Below are 19,730 nucleotides of genomic sequence, written 5' to 3' on the forward strand. Positions count from 1 at the left end.
TGATTGAAATAATTGTCCACTGATTGAGGTTCTTCTCTCCCAGCTCCTCTCTTTCCTGAGCAAAGTGACACTTGTAGGAGTACAGCTTCTGGCACTGTGTTTGCAGTAAAATTGTTGAGAGAGTGAGGGTGTGTGTGTGTGTGTGTGTGTGTGTGTGTGTGAGAGAGAGAGAGAGAGACAGAGAGAGAGAGAGATACACAGGCTATGCTTTTGAAAACAGCCATGTGAGTGTGATGCCATTGCATAGTCGTCATTTCCAACATAATATACCAACTCTCGGCTCTCCTCTCATGTTTTCTTATGTTTTTTTTTGAAGTGTAGAATATTCGATTTTGATTAAACTAAGCTTGAAATACAGTGACATTATTAGCTCTTAGATGTTCTCTGGAAATCACTCATTGTGTCTGAGCCGGTGGCAGAGACTGAGCCAATAATCAAACTATTCCTTCCTTCTCCTGGGCACACACCTCGTAGGAAATGTGTCCCAGTTACTCTTTGGAGCTGAGTTCTTGCCAGTGGAATGGGAGCAGAAGAGATGGGTGCCATGCTCACGTCTGGACAGCTGTGATTGTTCACATTCTTTTCTCCTTCTGACTGAAGTAAAGCAGGGTAACAGGGTCCAAGTGTTGCAGGCGGCAGGAGCCTGGGTCCCTGGAAGGCTACTTGGAGGAGAGTCGCCCAAGCAGTGATACCTGCACTGGGTTATTATGAGAGCAAGATATGGGCTTTTATTTTGTTACACCAACCAGCTTTCAGGTTTCTCTATTACCATAGCGGGTTCCCCTCCTATCTGTCCTTGCTATCACTTAGTGTGAGGCACCAGAGCAGCTCCCTTCATTTCATACCCATGTTTGGGCATGGGGACAAAGCCCTCACTGGTTGTCCCCAACAGATTTGCTGTAGTCTCACTGACCTGTCCTTTTGTTTGTTCCCATTCAATCCATTCTCATTTCTTTTCTCTTATTAAAAAAATACAAAACAAAACAAAGTTTGCAAACGTTGTAATTTCCATCTCAGCCTCCATGCCATGCCTCTCAAAGATCTTCCTGACCACCCACCCAATCTAAAATAGCTCCTGGGAAGTTGGCATCGTTCTACTATTTGTAATTCTCAGTGTAGCACTCATAATTACCTGATATTTTCTTGTTTATTATGTCTTCTAGCAGAAGACTCTAAACCAGGAGAGCAGGGATTTACTCATTTCCCTGCTGCATTTGTCGCTCACAGAAAACTGTATAGATGTACTCTAATAAGGGCTTAATAAATATTTGATGAGTAAATATGTGAAACTTCATTTTATTTTTAATTAAGAAAAATGTGGTATATGAAAGATCATAGTAGAAACACACAAACCGTAGGAAGCAATTCTTTTGGTTTACAAAATGTTCTTTCCTTTTAATTTAACTTTTTGAGTCCTTTCTGCGCCTACGATGCTGTTGAGGTCCCATGGGACCTAGAGTCTGCCAGATGTTTGAGGAATATTTGAGATCAAATAATTCGCTAACATCCTGCCTTATATTAAAAAAAAGGAGGTAGTTTACACATGAAAAATAAGAATTCCTAACACTTACCAAACTCTTACCTTACACCAGGCACAGGCATTTATCATCTCATTTGACCCTCACTTCTAGTATTAGTTTCAGTACTTTTAAAAAACTCCAGAGCAGTAGGGTAATGTGAAGGAGCCTGTACTCCAAGAAAGGCCAGTCTCCACAGCATCTTTCCTGGTGTGACTGCTTCTGTCCCCCACATCAGATGCAGATCTGACCGTGTCACACCCCTGCTCAAAGTCCCTCCTGTGATTCCCTGTGCCCAAGCTCTCCATGAGCTGGCCTCTACCTTCAGGTCTGGCTTCCCCTCAGCTCTGCCTCCACCTCCGGTGTCAGCTTGGCTGCAATAAACTGTCCCTCCCCAGCGATCCATTGTATAGCCAGTCTTCACACTTTACTTGGGATTCCCTTCCGTTGACAAAATCTCTTCCATCCTTTGGGAGGTTTTTCCATCTACAAAGCAGGCCTGGTTACTCCTGCCCCCTCTGTGCAGAGATCCTGTACTAATTTGTGTGTGTTTAAGCTTCTCTGTCTTTACCAGCCTGTGAGCTCTCTGAAGGTAAGGATCAGGTGTGTCATCTTCCTACCACGTGTGCCTGGGACACGTCAGATATCTGTTGATGAAGGAAGAAGAGAGACTAAAATAGTTTAAAAGTGGTCACAATATCCACACTCTTTGAACTTGGGTCTTTTCCCCCTAAATTCTCAAAGTATATTTATGTGTGAGTTCTTAAGAGCTGTTGCGTTAGGTCTGGGGAGACTATCCCAGTCTGTCTACACAGTGGGCTGATTCATGCCTTCCACAGAGGCCGTGCCACTGGGCGATATGGCCCTGAACACAGTGGTAGGATGTGCCGGGAGTTCTGAGGGAAGCAGAGATGGACTTGACTCCTGGTTGTGTACCTGACCCTACAGATCACAGATCACAGCTGTCAGGGTACTTCAGCTCTCAAAGCCTTCGTTTCCTCATCTGTGAAATGAGGAGCTGATGGTTTCTACCTCAAAGAGGTAGTTGTGAGGACTTAAGGAGCTGATTCTCTTAGCGTGGTGCCTGGTATGTTCAAATGCACAGTGCTATTGATTAAAACATAAAGGTTTTCTATGATGGTCATTTTTACCTTTACAGGTTTCTAAGTAACCTCAGTGAATTTCTGTGTTAAGAAGTGAGAACTTTTGTATTCAGTGTGAGTTAGGACAAAATCTGGATTCTTTTTTCCTGACATTACTTCAGTAACATCTATGTGACGGGGGCTTTGATAGTGTTGAATTATCTGTAAATAGGCACCTGTCACAATAAGGTTTTTAGAGCATGTTAGATTATATTTGTCCATTGAGTGTTTATAGTCAGCCATATGAAAAGCAGAAGTTTATATACCACAGAAGTTTGGGTGAGAGTCAGAGGATGCTCAAAGCTGTTTCACATTCAAACTGAAAAGCCACCTGACTGCAGCTGCTCTTTGATCATTTGATGCTGCAAATTGCTGAGAGGTGAACACCAGCGGAGGGGTGAATAGAAGTGCCTTCACAGTCCATCCATCTGTCATCTGTCTGTGTTTCTGTAAGAAATGGGAGGAAGGGCCCTGGATTACAGGCCATTTTCCTACCTGAGAAAGTGTCCTTTTCTGCCCTTCCGGCTCCCATCTTCTCAGTGGCACAGGGTTGCTGGAGCTCCTGCAATCAGTGAGAAGCAGAGCTGAGTAGAGATGTGGTCTCCTGGGAAACGGGTGGATTTGCCTCCTTACGACACAGAGAAAAATCACAAGAGCCTCCACGATATGGCAGAAAATGCCCTGAAGGAATGCCTAGTTGTTTCTCCCTGGATTTGGCAGTGGGGCTCCCCGACTTCACCCTTGTCCCATCAACATCTATTCTCAAAGCAACTGGAATGATCCTTATGAAACAAAGTTCAGATCTTGTCACTTTTCTACCTCAAACTAGGCTTCCCACCACAGAGTTAATGCCCAAGTCCTTACAATGTCCTTTCCTTATCCCTGACCTTGTCTCCCATTTCTCTCCTCTTCTTCTTCAGCCAACAGGTCTCCTTGCTGTTTCTCAAACACTCTGGGCACATACCACTTCAGGGCCTTGGCACTTGCTGGTCCCTCAACCTGAAATGCTTTTTCAAATCCCCATGGCTCCTTCCTGTACCGTACTCAGATCTCTGTTAGCATGTCATTAGAGGATTTTTCCTACTCTCCTATCTAAAACATCTCTGTTTACCCCACATTATTTTGATCAGTTCTTATGAATCTCTAACCTAACAGGCGCTTAACTCTTTGTCTGTCTTCCCACTAGAATAGCTTCATAAGGGCAGGTAGTTTAACCACAACACCTAATAGATAGCCAGTGCCTATCTGGATGAATGAATTAATGAGGAGACTTAGGGGGCTGATTCTGGCTCGCTGGGGGGACTGTGGGCCAGCTCCTCACCTGTCTGTGTATCTGGGGGCTGCATATGCAGAAGCACCTCCTGAACAGTAAATCACTAAGGAAATGGAAGGTATCATTCTTAACAAGGTTAATTGCATGCTCAGGCCTTCTTGATTGTTCTCTGTGTTTGTTGCTGCCAGTGTTCTTGTACTGCTGGCCTTTGTGCTGAATTAAGATGAGGGGAATAGTCCAATCGACTTTCTGTTGAATGGTCCCTCTGCTGAAGCCTGCACTGGCAGCTCTGTATGTAGGTCCTGTTTTTCACTGTCCAAGAGTCCCACAGTTGACCTGAAGATTCAAAGAGACTCCTAAGTAAGGGACCAAGCCAGAAAAAGGAGCTCCTGCCTTCTAAAGCCCTGGCTGACTCTAAAGTGGGGCTGAGAACGAGAAAGGAATCTCTGAGTGTGCCCTCCCTGCAGCCCTACACTGTTTGTTGTACGTGGCACCCTCCTCCCTTTATGATGTGTCACAAAAAGACACATTCCGTAGTGCTTCTTTTGCCCTTAGTTCTTGATTTTGATCAGATGAAATGTTTTTTGTCAGCTTCAAAGTTCAGCTCCTTAAAAAAAAAAAAAAATTCAGCTCCTTTTTCTCCCCGCCCCCTTCCTTTTTACAAATGTGTTTCCAGATTGTAGTTCCTGGTAGGGTGGATATTTCTCTTTTCTACTTATTTTCACTTATCTATTTATTTTTTATATTTCTTTCCCTTATCCTGTTTTTATTAAATTCCACATTGCTTTGTTTTCCTAGTAGTTTCTCCTCCTGTATTGTCATCAGTCCTCAGCCCACTGATGCTGCTGCTATTTTTTTCCTGTCCCTCCCCCGTGAGCCCTCATCTCCCTCATCCTCAGGTCTCTCTGTCTTTCCTCTCCTCCCATATACTTGTTTGGAGCCATGACTGAACTGATTTTCTGGATGTCTTTTCTTCATTGCTCTGCTTCTCTTGTTTCTAGGGTTTCATGGTTTTCATGCTGTGACTGAACTGGCTTTTACATGTCTTTGCTGATTTGAGAAGGAAAAGCATGAGGGGAAAAGCAACAGGCCTGAGATGCTCTATAGTTTGGCAGAGGTGATGGGAGTCTAGGAAGAGAAGAGACAGGAGAATGGAGGGATGTACCTACCACAGGGGAGGAGGGGGTCAAAAAATTGTATTCACATGACTTGTATTCGTCTTTTATTATTGGTACATATTGAGTATTACAATTTTAATACAGGTTTTTTCCTTTCTTAAAATGTGTATACTTTTTTTTTGGCACCATCTGTAGAGATGTTGTGGGGTGGGCATTGGGGAACTTGGGGAGACTGATTGGCTTCTGAATCTGACTTGTTTCCATAAAGGTTCTTTCTTAGTCCCTGGAGGAATTGTAGGGACTCATTGTGGGGGTCAGAGGTTGCGGCTCTTTGGACTAGTAGCTTCGAGCTGTGGGGAGAGTATTGGATGGAGGGTGAAGACCTGGGTTCTGGCCCTAGGTCTGCTGTGTGATGAGACCCAGAACAGGTTAACTTCAGTTTCTGCGGTGTGAGGTGAGGGTTTTACAAGGTTTTGATCCAGATGAGCTCTAAGCCTTCTTTCAGCTCTATGTTTTTATAAATTTCTGAATCTGTGCTTCTTAGTGAGGATTCCCTGCTTCTTTTATATTGCGTGGGGCCTTACCTGGCAGGATCGTCAGTGCTCTTACTCACGAATGGTTTGCTGTGTGAGCATGAAGGTTTGCCTGTGTGTGTTGAGGAGAGAAGGTGGAAGGGGTTTCAGGCACAGATGCTGGTCAGATGAGAGGGGCAAAGGGCCAATACTCTTCCCACTCTCGAAGCTACTAGTCGGAAGAGCTGCAACCTCTGACCACCCCAAAGAGCCCCTCCTCCTCCAGGGACTCCTTTCTTTTGTACCCTTGTAAGAGGGATGTCTACATACAGGAACTATGTGGTCTACCCTGAAGTAAGGATTCAGATAGTTGTGTCACTGTTCTTTGTTCAGGAGAGATCCATTCATGGAGACTTAGGATTCTTTGTGTTTCTGATACCTAGTCTTGATTTTGGTTTGGTACATTTGATGCTGTCAGGTGATTCACACTCGTCTTCAGACAACATTTGGTTTGACATAAATCTGTAGACTTAAAGTGTTAAGTAATAACCATGTACTATCTACATGGGTATAACCTGGATCTGAAATTGATGAATTGTAGTTTTTACTGTGTTACAGATGTAAAGCTTGTGTGAGATATGAAACATAAAATGAGCTAATACCGTGAGGGCCTTAGAGACCCTAAACAGATGGTGTTGAAACATTTTTTTTGGAGACGTCTTTTTTCCAAAATATTATGGAGACTTTTAAGATATAAACTTGATAAAAACTTGATTATAAATATATTCTTCAGATTTAAATTTATCACATTAAATTCATTCATTCATTCATTCATTTAAGTCAATGAGAACATTAACTTAACCTGGCAGTTCAGTTCTTCTCCAGTATTAAAATTTGGTAAATAATACATTTAAGTAAATGAAATATTTTTTAGATTTAAAATAATTGGAAACATTTTCCAAAATGAAATTTAAGTGGAATGTTTGAATTTCCAACATTCTTCCATTAGAACCTAGGGTTTCCCTGATCTCAGTTTGATAGCCACTAATGCAGAGAATTAAAATAAACTCAGCATCACTCCAAGGAGCTAGGAAACAAATCAAAGCAAAAGACTAAGGGAGAAATTAATTAAAAAAACCCATAAAATATCACTTATCTAGACTTACTCATTTTTTTTTCCACACGGAAGCTATTAGTGTAGAGTTCTATACCAGGTAGCATAGATTCTAGCCTTTCAAGATGAGATATTTAGCCTCATTCTCTCTTCAAACAAACACATAAGCGAGACAAAAAACAGAACCACCATTTCCTGGTAGTGCTTATTCCTTCGAAGCTGAAGTAATCCTTGGCATCTCTGGACATCTCTGATCCCTAGGAGGCTCTCACTATAGAACTGAACTGTGTCCTGTCCTTCCCCCCATTGTTTCGAGCTTTCCCCTTGGGACCTGCAGTGCGTGTCTAATCCCTTGTCTGCATGACAGACCCTTAGATATTTGTAATTGTGACTGTTTATCCACGAGTGTTTTCTTCTTTGGCAAAACAATCCCAGTTCCTTCCATTGTTCCTCATATGACAACATGGTTTTTGAGTCTCTGTGGCATCCTTGTCATTTTCTTCTGAATGTGCCGTCGGTTGAGTCTATATTTACATTAAAGCATAACATGGCTCAGGTATGTCTGACAGGTAGAGAGAAGAGCTGGCTGTCTGTACTCATTCTTAATGGAATTCCGAGATTTTCATCAGTGTAGGGTTGGGCAGAATTAGCATTTTAGTCTCAGGGATGATTCATGTTTAGCTGATTTTTGACTGAAATCCCAACTGGTGTCCAACTATTAAACTGCATTTTGCTTTATTTATTTATTTTTTATGCATTTGATTATTTTGCAACAAAGTGTGGGACCTTTATTTGTCAAGAAATACTGGGATAATGCAAGAGTAAAGTGTATAATTTACATGTTCTTTTACTCAACCCGGTATATTTCCTACTATAATGTGCTTAAAATGTCAGATATTTGCTTTTAATTTCTAGGAATTCTGTTTTCATGGACTCTATAAGTGAATGATTTTAAAAGGAAGCAAGCTAAGGAGCTTTGTAAAGCCTGCTTCTGGTCTTGTGAGGAATCTGGAGTTATTTACTGACCTCTGTCAAGAATTGTTTTTTACTCAATTCAGCTGTGCTACAGAAACAAAGGCTATTTCAGTTCTGTAGTGGTGAATCATTCCATCAAGTGTGAAAGTCATCAAGAATTTCTGTGTTTGTTTAACTGAGTTTAATGCAGAGTTTTGAATGATGGATCCCTTTTAAATAAATATTACTATATACATTTAATTTATGGTAACTATCCCTTTTTATATCTAATCTTGTTAATTATGTAATTCAGATCTTTTATATTCTTGTCAATTTTTGTCTGTTTATCAATTATTGAGAGAGGCATGCTAAAGTCTCCCATGGTGATTATGGATTTGTTTATTTCTCCCTTTGGATTTGTTAATATTTCCTTTATATCTTTTGAAGTTATGTTATTAGATACGTGCAGATTTAATACTATCATATCATTTTATTATTGACACTTTTATGATGAAAAGTTCCTCTTTCTATAGCAATATGTCTTGCTTTAAAAACCACTTTGTCTGATGTTATTTTGGCTATCCTAGCTTTCTTTTGGTTAATGTAGCATAGTATTTCTTTTTTCTTTTAAGCTTTCTGTGTTATTTTTTTTTAAATTGTTGTCTTGTAAGCAGCATATAGGTATTGCTTTTGAATTAAAAAAATCCATACTGATTGTCTTGGTGTTGTACCTTGATCAGTTAATTCATTTACATTTAATATAATGGCTGATATAGTTGGATTTATATCATATAACTCTCTATTTGACACACGTTTTATGTTCTTTATTTCTCCTGTCTTGTGTTTTTTGATTAATTACTTTTTATTTAAATTTTTCCTCTATAAGTTGTTAATTATACATTCTTTTTACTATTCTTTTAGTAGTTACCCTCAGCTTAAAACATGTATACTTGACATATTATAAATATAATAAGTTATTACTTTTAACACTTTCCCCAAACGACTAGATACTTTAATTCCATGTCCCTTTTAGATTATTGTTGTCAGACATTGTAGTTCTACAAATGTTTTTAACTCCACGGCACTATAATTATTTTGTACGTTAGATATTAATTAGATTTACTCACATATTTACTCATTTTACTATTGTTCCTCGTTGCCTCTTTTATTTCCATGTTTCTGTTTGCAATCATTTTACTTGTGTTTCAATAAGTCCCGTTAGTATTTTAGTGCTGGCCTGCTGGAAATGAATTCCCTCAGTATTTGTCTTAATTTTAACTGCAGCTTCATTTTTTAAAGAATATTTTTGTTAAGTGTGGAATTTTAGGTAATCAGTCAATTTCTTTCATTACTTGCACGATATCATTCCATTGTCTTCTGGCCTCTGTAATTTCTCTGAGCGGCTCTCCTCTTTCTGGAGTTTTGTTATAGTTTTTCCTCATTTCCATAGTACCAGACGGTCGGGGCGGGGGGGATGGTAGAAGAGGGTGAAGGGGATCAAATATATGGTGAGGGAAGGATATACAGATGATGTTATAGAATTGTACACTTGAAACCTATGTAATTTTACTAACCATTGTCATCCCAATAAATTTAATGTAAACAAATTTGTATTAAAAAATGTCTATTAGAAAGTAGTAAAAAGGTAAGATTATCAGGGAAAAAAAAGAATTTTTTTTTTTTTTCCAGCAGGAATATTGGCTTACTGTGCTCTATTTCATGCTGTCCGGAAACGGAAGCCATTCCTACCCCAAAGGCTACTTGTGAAGAAATGTTTTAAGTCTTTTAGGTAGTTTTAGTTTATCTTCCATAAGAAAAAAGTGACGTTCTGATATTTCCTCCTGGATGTAACCAACTTGTATTCACCTGTATTTTGTTGGCTTAGTTTTGGTTTGGGATAATAAATTTGAATGCTCTTGATATTTCACACTATACAAAAGGTGCTTTAAACATGTTTTAACACAGTGGTTCTTAACCTTTTTTGCATCATATGCTTCTTGTACCCTCCTAAGAATTTCTGATTAAAAGACAGACATTCTCTCCTGATGCATGCTGAAAACTATGCACATATCTTCAGAGAGATTAAGGAACATTTTTCTGACCTCCCCTCTCCACCCATGTCTACCCATAGATTTCAGGTTGAGAACTCTTGTGTTAAGTATGTAAAATAAATGTCGAGCTAAATATAAAGGTATAGGTGAGTCATTAAATACTTGAACACTTGCTGTTCGCACAGTAACATATTGGGGAGAAAAGTGTCCTGGATCTGGAACAAGATCGTCTAGATTTGACTTGTGGCTCTGCCACTCACTGGACCTGATATTATCACTGCTCTCATTTATAAAATAGGAATTACTATTATATTTCCCAGGTATTACAAGGAATCACTTTATAAATTGTGAAGTGCTGTATACATGAAAGATATATATGGATATGACTATATATGTAATATGTGTATACACATATAGGAAATAATTTTCGCATTTTCATACTTGGTGTTTAAGAAGTACTTCAGTTTAATACAGTAACTGGATATAAAAGACTTTGTGCCCATAGCACTTTTCTTTGGAATTGTGCTTGAGGAGTAGAAAGAGGTTGGGTCAGAAATCAAGACACCCAATACTATTCATTTGCTCTGGGATCCTGAGCTGGTTAGTACTAGTACCGGTACCTTAATTCCCTTATAAAATGGGATAATGTATTTGTTCTTTACTTTTTCAAGGATCTTACAATGTTCAACACACTGTGCTCTGTAGGGAAGGCTGTGGGTATAATTACTAATTTTTTGTTGTTGTTATTGTAAAGAGGACAAGTTTCAAATATGAAAAACAATCAAATTTGATCACTTAGAGCTTTATATTTATATTATGATAATGGTTGTTATGGCATGTGTTAGTAAACTTCCACTATAAAATTTAACATGTCAATTAACATTTACCTTCATTGTGCTTCTATCCCCAGAATTATCCTATATAAAAGCTGTAGAATACTAGAATACCTTAGAAATCAATAGAACAGTCTTAATGTCATATAAAAAGGTGACCATTTTTATGAAAAAGCATTTACATTACCATTTTTGTTTGTTACTAAAAAAGCTAGAGTTCATAACATTTTTGAATTTTTTGATACCTTTGAGAATATGATAAAAGCCATAAACATTTTCTCAGAAAATTGGGCATACACATACATAGAAAAACAATTTTGCTAACAATTTAAAGACGTTCTCAGACCACCTTAAACTCATTTATGGACTCTCTCTGGCCTCAGATTAAGAAACGCCACTATAAAAAGATGCACACTTTGTTGTCATTGTCACAATTTGAAACTACAGTATTTGTTTATTGCCTACTCGTGCAAGATATTTTAGAAACTAGATGGTTAAGGTTGTTGTCCCACAAATGATATTGTTACTAACAAAGTATAATTATATACAGATACATCGTGTATAGAGGGTGAGAGAGAAGAAAGGGAGAAATGGAGAATATTAATACAAGAATATCCAATGATTAGGGCAATACAGCCAGCAATTTATTCAGGGTATTAGAGACCCTGAATTAGGGACCATAGATTAATGAAAAAATATTTAGAATGTGCACATCAGTGTTAATGACCACTTCCATCTTAAATGCCATTGGAAGAGGAGTAGAGTAGGAGAGTTGGAAGAAATAGTTGAAGGTGGCAAAAACATTTAATATCTTTTTGGTTCTCTGAGAAGAAATCCATAGATGTTGCAGCATTTTATGCGGAGTCTTGGTCATTGACAATTATTGATTCATTTTACAAGTAGAATTTCCCTAGGGGATGCTTGATGGTAAAAAACACTGGTTGAATTTACTTGATACTTTTGTTTGTGCTTATATTGAAATATATTTAGTATGATTATATTTAGTTCAATTCTACCTTACATTGGTCATTCCGATTTTCCATGTTACCTGGCCTTCGGAGGTTTTGCAGGAGTATTTGAGTGCTTTTTAATTTGGGCAAGAGGAGGGAAAGGGTGGTACACCTTCACGCTTCAGAGGGGAAAGGGAATGATTCTGATGTTGATCTCAGTTGATTCACTCGGGATAGTGAAAATTTTGACCTGCCTAAGGCAAAGGTGAATAGAGGGAAGACTATTCAAATGAGAATAGAAAATGGAAGATTAGAATTCTTTAAATCGAAATTTAATCAGGCTGCTAAGAATGATGGCACCATTTAGTAATAAACTTTTATAAAAATGGTCAGTAAATTTCAGTGGCAATGGAAAAACTATGAATTTGAATGAGAAACTGTTTATTATCTGTTAGGAAATACTGAAAACAACAGTTTAGGCTAACTTGGGATGAAAATGATACTCTTGACCAGTATAAGTGGTGTTAAAAGTTGATAAAACATTTTTGGAAAGCAGTTTCACAGTTTGTGACAATTGTTCACATTCTTGGACCCATTTCTGGAATTTTATTCTAAAATAATTTAAAACATAAAAACAATGTACATGAAAATGTTTACTGTAGTATTTTTTATAATGTTAACAAGCTGCAAATATCCTTAATGCACAACAATAGAGGAATGATGAAATCACAGAACATCAAACACTTAATGGAACGCAATTAAAAATGGTGCCAACAATTGTAACAACTTGGAAAAATACTTTTGATAGAGATAAAAGCACAACCATATTTGTATTTATGCCATGAGTATACATAACTATGTAATAATTAGCTGTACATTGAGCAAAGACTGGAAGGAAATAGGAAAAATGAAAAAAAGTTGATACATTAGTGTGGTGTCAGTATACAAGGTGTGATCAAAAAATATGGTGAATGTTTAAATTTAAAAAAAGTTATTACAGTAAAGGACATTGCCATTAATCCCCCTCAAAATACTCCTCATTCGAACACACTTAATCCCATCATTCTTGCCACTTTCTGAAGCAGTTCTGAAAGTCCTCTTTCGTGAGTGTCTTTAGTTGCGCTGCCGTGGCTGCCTCGATGTCCTGAATCATTTTGACTTTGAGGAAGAGTCAGAGACACATGGTGCCAGATCCGGTGAATAAAGTGGATGAGGACACACCGTAATGTTTTTATTTAACAGAAATTGCTGTACCAGAAGTGATGTTGACAGGGAGCATTGTTGTGATGGAGGATGAAGTAAAGATACTCACGAAAGAGGACTTCCAGAACTGCTTCAGAAAGTGGCAAGAATGATGGGATAAGTGTGTTCGAAGTGAGGGGGAGTGTTTTGAGGGGGATTAATGACAATGTGTTGTTTACTGTACCAATTTTTTTACTTAAGCATTCACTGTATATTTTGATCGTACCTTGTAGATGAGACTTAGATATCTTTAATTGCTATCATTTTGTTCAAGAATGAAACTTTGAGGCAGCCTTCTTATTTTATGCACTTATGAATTATGTTCAGTTTTGCATGAATTGGGCATTTATTTGATATGAAGAGTATTTTTGCTCAGAATGGACAGCTATGGTTCCCAAAGCGACTTATTGAGTAGTCCATTCTTTCCCCACTGATTTGAAATGTCACCTTCTTCATTGCATAATTACCATGCATCTGTCTCTGGACTTTAGACTTTGTGGTCTATCTCTGTGCCACTATCACACTGTGGTTTTAAATTACTGTGGTTTTATTGTATGTTTTGCTTTGTGATAAGTAACTCCTGGTTCCTCCCCCCACAGCTCAAACGTCATTCTTTCTCAGAACTTTTGTTTCTAGTTTTATGTATTTTTCCTTCCAGATGAACTTTAGAATAAGCTTGTTGAGTTTTCTTTGAAAAATTCAGTTTGGGTTTTGATTGGAGCAACTTACATTTATAGATTAATTTTGGGGAGATAAAAATTTAGCCTATTATGCCTCTTATTATTTACAGAAGTTTCAGTGAAATAGCTGAGTACTTTTTTTTTTTAATTTGGGATGTAGTAAATTGACAGAGAGATGATAACACATCTCTTTTATTTTCTGTGTAGAAGCAGAGTGATTCTGATATGGATGCCAACAAATTCACTTAAAAAGTTTATAGTTTTTAATTGCTTAAAACAAAGTATGCAATTGAATCCAGATGGAGACATGATGGAGGGACACTGGAATTCTGTAAATTCAAATTTATCTTTGCCATTCATAAAATTAGTGGCCTTTAAAGAAAAGTAGCCGATTTTCAGTGACCACACTGACTACAAAGACCCCAATCTTAGCTAACAGTTGTCACCTGTGGCTGATTATTTATGCTGTACTTGTTCCTCAGTACATTTTTAGAAGCCTGTTCCTCCTTCTGTATCCTTTGTCGCTTTATCTAAATCTCCTTTGAGCTTTATCTAACTTTTCTGAATGAAAACGTTCTTTCATATTCATATCTTCTTTCCCTGTCTTTCTTTTTCTCTCTAGCCAGCTCCCTCTCCTGCACTCCCCCTGTCCCCCTCTGTGTCATTGGCTCTCTGTTGGTTTCTTTAGCACCCCCCCATTCCCTCTGTCTTTCTGATCTTTTTGTAATTAGCAAATAAGAAACTTCTTTTATTGCTGAATATTATTCTTAATGCTGGGACTTGTGGGCCTCTCTCTTTAATGGGCATGTCGTATTTCTGACCTGACTGCTGTTGTTTATCTTCTTTTATCAGGCGTAAAGCATGGCATGATCTTGAAAGGGAGGCATAACTGAATCATAAAACTACTGTTTTGGGTTGTACTGCATTGAAAAAGGTTGCAGTTAAACTCTTTCATAATTTGCAGTTCTTTTTCACCCAGCCAGATAAATAGTAACATGATCATTATTTTGAATAGACGCAGACTAGCTATCCTTGTGATCTGTGAAAAAACTTTGATCTCTTAATATAGTTTGGTTTCTATGAAAAAAAAAATCAACTGGTCAGGTCAGATTCTGTCCATGGATAATTAACCGTCCCTTTAGCAACCAGGAACATGACTAAAGCAAGCTGTTCTTCCTTTTTTAGGAAATGGAATTTCATCTAAGTTTCCTCTCTCAGTCATGTCAGACATTTGTTATTGCTTTTTGCTTTTCAGATGCTCTTCCTGAACTTTTTTTTGAAGCTATTGTATGGTAGATTTTTCTTGGCATGTTACTTTCTATTGATTATATTTGTGCATGTGTGTGTGAACTCACACGAAGAGAAAGGACAATTCAAAATTGGGAACCGGTGACTTTTTTCAGAACTCTGCAATTTGTATTTGTACCTATTGAAAACTTAAAATAATATTTCGTGTGTGTCATGGAGTGCAAACCACTAGAAAAACATAACCTTTCTATTTTTAAACTTTTAGAAGAAATAATCGTATTATTGGAAAGAGAAGCTCCACACCGATTTTGGTTTTGATGCTGATTGGCCTAACTCTTAATCCCTCCTCCGGAATATCACGTTAATATCCATCAAAGACAAACAGATGTTGAGGAGATTGTGTAGACTTTTCTCTGTTCACTTTTCTCTCCTGTCACAGGGTGAGGAATTCTCAGAGGGTGGGTTTGTTTTTGTTGGGCAAGCACACAAAAGCCCAGACGCTTCTCCACACTGGGCCAAGTTCTGGAGGCCCTCCAAAGTGGGCGACCCTTTCCACCTTCTGGTTTCCATTTCCCTGCCACTCCCATAGGTTGGGTGGAATGTACCCTTTCCCTGGAGGCCCCCTTTGTATTGCCTTTTTTTTGTTTGAGGGGAGGGAGTGTCCTGAATAGTCCCAGGTCCCAGGACCATCTGGCCGGCTTGTCCATCACTGCTGCTCCCTGGGCTGTCGCCCTGCTGCTATAGCCCCTCTCCACAGCCTCTGGACAGTAATATACTGCCGAGCACAGTCTGCTGCACACTTCCTTGACTTCCTCCCTCCTCACAGCGCCTCGGTGACCCAGCTGGGCAGCTCTTCTTCTTGGGACCAGGACACTTAGCAGGGCTTTGTGCCAACCAGAAGTTCTCAAGAGAAAGTATGAGGCCCAACCAGATGAAAGGGGGCTTGGAAATCCCTCAGAGATGACAAATAGCAATGGGAAAAAGCACAGCAAGCGTGGGAGCCTGTGGTGCTATTTATTTGGCAATGTTTGCGAGTATTTAAGGTTCTTAAACTTGACTGTGATCCAGTACAGGTGAAGGCCATAGCTAAAGAATAAGGATTTTGAAACTTTATGCCATGGTGGTATCTCAGATAGAGGAACAAATTAATATGAGCGATGATGTTCATCAGATAGGAATTCAAACAGAGTAAAAGACAAGTATCACATTTTCACATCTATTAAATTAAAAAACTCTTCCCTGTGCTCCAAACGTCTTCAACTTAAAGAACAGAACAAGCCAGCTCTGATATCCATGCTGCAGTATATCAGAAAGCATCTCCCTGGCATCCAAAATGTTGGAAAGAAGGATTCGTAGTATTGGAGTTTGCTCCCATCAAGTGTGTGGGATCTGGGTCCTTTTTAATGCGGTTTCTTAGAGCCAGAATGAGAAAGTATGACGATGCCCCAACTTATTCATTTTTCAGGGGCAGATGACGGTCTATGCGAAGTTTGACAAAAATGTGTATCTTCCTAAAGATGCTGAGTTTTACTTTATTTATAATGGATCTCATCAGAGGCATATCGTGATTGCAGAGCGCGCGGAGGATAACGTTCTCCAATCCAGCGTTCCAGGTGAGGTGTCCTCTTTACTGTGCAGTTGGGAAAACTGTCTGTAAGCATCTTTCCACCAAGGATATAATCCAGGAAGAGGACCAGGAAAAGAAAGTGAACCATGCTCCAAAGAGGGATGGTTGTTTGAAAGAATGCGTGTGTCTGTGTGTATGTTAGGAGAAGCACTTACGCTGGGTTATCTCACATCTGAGGTTCTTCCAGCTGTGTCTGCAGCTCACTGAGTAGCTTTGTATTAGATGTTAGCTCTCAGGGTTGGGTGTGCTTTGGATGCAGTCCAATGGAGGTGACACTGGATCGTAGGATCGCCTCCTGTAGTCCTAGGGCCCCTTGCCAGGGATGGCTCAGGCAGAACTGAGACAATAGGAATTCAAACAGTGAAAGGCAAATATCACATTTTCATATCTGTGATCCAGTATAGGATCACATTGACAGTTGTCTTCATTCTTCCTTCCTCATTCCCCTGTGGACAGTCCAGCAGCCCTAGGATCCACCTCTTCCTGCCTGCTCCCTTTGGTGGTTAGGGTTCCTTCCCTGGCACCCTGCCCACCCAGATATTTTCTTGCTGGATCTCAGGTTCCAGAACTTTCTTTTCCCATCACCAAAAATATTCACATTCCAAAGTCTGTAATTCTCCCAGATATTTTCTTCAATCATCATGGTGACATGACAGATGACAAATTAATGTATCATGTTAATGTGTTATAATGAGCTAATAGCCCTTTTTAGATACAATTGTTTTGTGTTTTCACTGGGGTGTGGGTTGTACAGTGAGACATCAAACTCTAGCCTAAAGGTGTAATTAAGATGTCATTACCTGCAGGAAGGGAGGATTTTGTTCTTGTTTGTTGATTGGTCAGTTTTCCTTAGCTGTGGGTTTTTCAGGCCCTCTTAAATTGTATCGTTTATTGTGTCGGTAACAGGTAAGATTGACCTTGTTTTTAGAGGAAAAAGTATTTCTAAGTGCTTCTGTAGTATATCTGTTACTTACTCAAAGAAGGTAGACAGTAAATATGGAAATACAGGCATAGTTAGAACTGTAGAGATGTACAAAGACCTTTCAGCCCTACCTGGGCTTGGTTACTGAATCAATCTGTTGTCCAGGTACTAAGACTGGGCAATTTGAAGCACTTCTTTCTCTTGTCCAGTAACTCCCGACCTTATAAGAAAAAAGAAAATCAAACCACAAGAGTCACTTTGTTACTTTGGCTGCTGGTCTCTCTTGCCTCTGCCCTTTTGCTTTGACATTACATTTACATCTTTCCTGCTGTTAGGTTCCCACCCTTTTCTTGGTTTCCTCTTTTATGAAGCTCTTTATAGAGAAAGAATAAATATAAAGTGCCACTTCTAATATCTTTTGTCTAATAAAACTTTTGTCTTTTTCTTTACTTGCATGTAGGAGTGAACCTCCTTCCCCACTCCTTGTGTGTAAAAGAAAATCTTATTGATTATATTGTGGCCTGCTTAGAAGTGAGGGGTTTTACCTTCATTTTAACAGATACCGTACAAGTAGGTGACAGTGACTGTTTCTGAGCCTTAAATTTCCCTGGTTACAGCTTTACCAGGGCAACCTTTCAGAAGTATGTAGAACAGATTTCTGTAATTATATATTAGACATGTATAGTCTGGGGTGGGGGTTGCATTCTGTGCCTGCACATTGGACCACTTTTTTTTTCTCTTGGTGTTTTAAAATCAATAAGCATTTATTATGATGGAATTCTCCCCATCTTTTTTTTTTTTTCCTTTCTTTAAGAATGGGTAATGTCCAGGTGAAAATCAGAAATTTCTGAACTAAAGGTATGATAAAGCTGACCTAGGGATCTTTCTATTGACAAACTAAAAGTTTATACAATACTTTCATCAATGTCTCTGACAGATAGTAGAGCATTTTGCTTTTTTATGGTACTTTACAGTTTATTGTGTGTTTCAGAGGATTTCCTCTTATGAAAAGTGGACCACTTTTAAAGAGGCAATGTGAAAATGGCAGTAGTTCTTACTTAGTAAACTTGAGATGCTTTTGTTCCTTGAAACCCTGGCACCATAGCCTTTGGGGAAAGGCTTTGGAGAATAAGGCAGAGCAGGAATGACTTGAATGACTCATTAGCTGTTTGCTTGGGAGTCAGTGGTGGCTGAATGTTAACCCTTCTTCTGTACAGCTATGATTATCAAAATCACAGGGGTTTGGTGGGACTAATTCCTGGAAATTCTCCAGGGGCAGCATGAAAATATACCTGGTAAAAGTTCACCAAGCTTGGCAAAATGAAAGAAGAGAAGTGTAAGAAGGCAGAACAAGTAGCAGGATTAGGTGACCACCCACACCAGAAGTATTAAGAACACCTGCTGGACAGAGAAGCCGTTCTCAGAAGTGGGGGCACTAAACAATATATATAAATATTTTTGTTGTGTAGTCTTCACCCACCCCCACTCACATTCAGAGGCGCTCTGTAGGACTAGGATGAAGTTGTATAATTTTTTTGTGCTACTTTGTAAAACGATCACCTAAATAAATACATAAAAACATGTGATTCAGGAGGAAATGGCAGAGCAGAAAATGGCAAAGACCTCTAGGATGACAAAATTGAATTCAGGGGTTAAGGTAGATATACAACGTGAAGGTATGCCAAATAATAGTAATCTTGGGTAATCTTGGGAGAACAGACACTGAAATGCTCAGAGTTCATAAAGGTTAGTTTAAAAATCAGGAGTCACTGGAAGATAGAGTCAGCTTTAATTTGGGCCCACAGGCTTGGCAGCATTTAAAGATAACTAGCTGCATTTCCTTTCGCCTTGGTGTCCTGGAGCACGTGGTCTGTTTAGGCTGCGCAGTGAGACTGGTGGCTACTATGATAGCATCTCCTGTAGACTTTGTGTGAACTGTTCACTGTCTTATCGTCCAGGCCATGGGCTCCAGGAGACCGTGACGGTGTCTGTCTGCCTCTGCTCAGAAGGTTACTCCCCAGTGACCATGGGTTCCGGCTCAGTGACCTACATGGACAACATGGCCTGCAGGTTGGCCCGTCTGCTGGTCACCCAGGCTGATCGCCTCACAGCCAGTAGCCATCAGACCCTGCTGACCCCGTTTGCCCTGACGGTGGGATCGTTGCCGACCTTGGACGAGGAACTCGTGCTGGCTCTGACTCATCTGGAGTTGCCTCTTGGGTGGACTGTCTTGGGAAATTCTTCCCTTGAAGGTGGGTCTTCACCAGAATATTTGCACATCTCCTCTCTAGGTCAAGTTCAGAATATGTCTTACAAATTATTGTCTGTTTTCCTGGGTGGGTTTTCCTGCCCACTTTTGACCCAAGCCTCAATCTGATGTGGCTGGTTTCCCCGAGGTCCTGAGGTCCTGAGCTACTCATCTCTGGGTTGTTGATGCTTCTCTGTTCCAGGAGGTGAAGAGCTTTGCCTCAGGAGAAAAGGACTGTTCTTTGTGGTAGGCTCTTGAGCCAGCTGCTTTAGGCTGTGGCGCCACTTCCCTGCATGTTT

The 19,730-nt window shown here is 39.4% G+C and overlaps 1 protein-coding gene across 4 annotated transcripts in view; it reads left to right on the plus strand.

Moving 5' to 3' along the window:
* ARHGEF28 (Rho guanine nucleotide exchange factor 28) overlaps positions 1 to 19,730 on the plus strand; it is a 284,986-nt gene that overhangs the window by 97,230 nt on the left and 168,026 nt on the right. For 3 of the 4 annotated variants that reach the window (XM_033110869.1, XM_033110870.1, XM_033110871.1), the window contains exons 3-4: positions 16,100 to 16,247; positions 19,142 to 19,435. In XM_033110869.1, the coding sequence (XP_032966760.1) occupies positions 16,100 to 16,247; positions 19,142 to 19,435 (442 nt within the window). The remainder of the gene's footprint in view (positions 1 to 16,099; positions 16,248 to 19,141; positions 19,436 to 19,730) is intronic. The other variant, XM_033110872.1, reaches the window with a different exon arrangement.

The sequence above is a fragment of the Rhinolophus ferrumequinum genome, chromosome 7 (genome assembly GCF_004115265.2).
Source record: "Rhinolophus ferrumequinum isolate MPI-CBG mRhiFer1 chromosome 7, mRhiFer1_v1.p, whole genome shotgun sequence".
NCBI lineage: Eukaryota > Metazoa > Chordata > Mammalia > Chiroptera > Rhinolophidae > Rhinolophus > Rhinolophus ferrumequinum.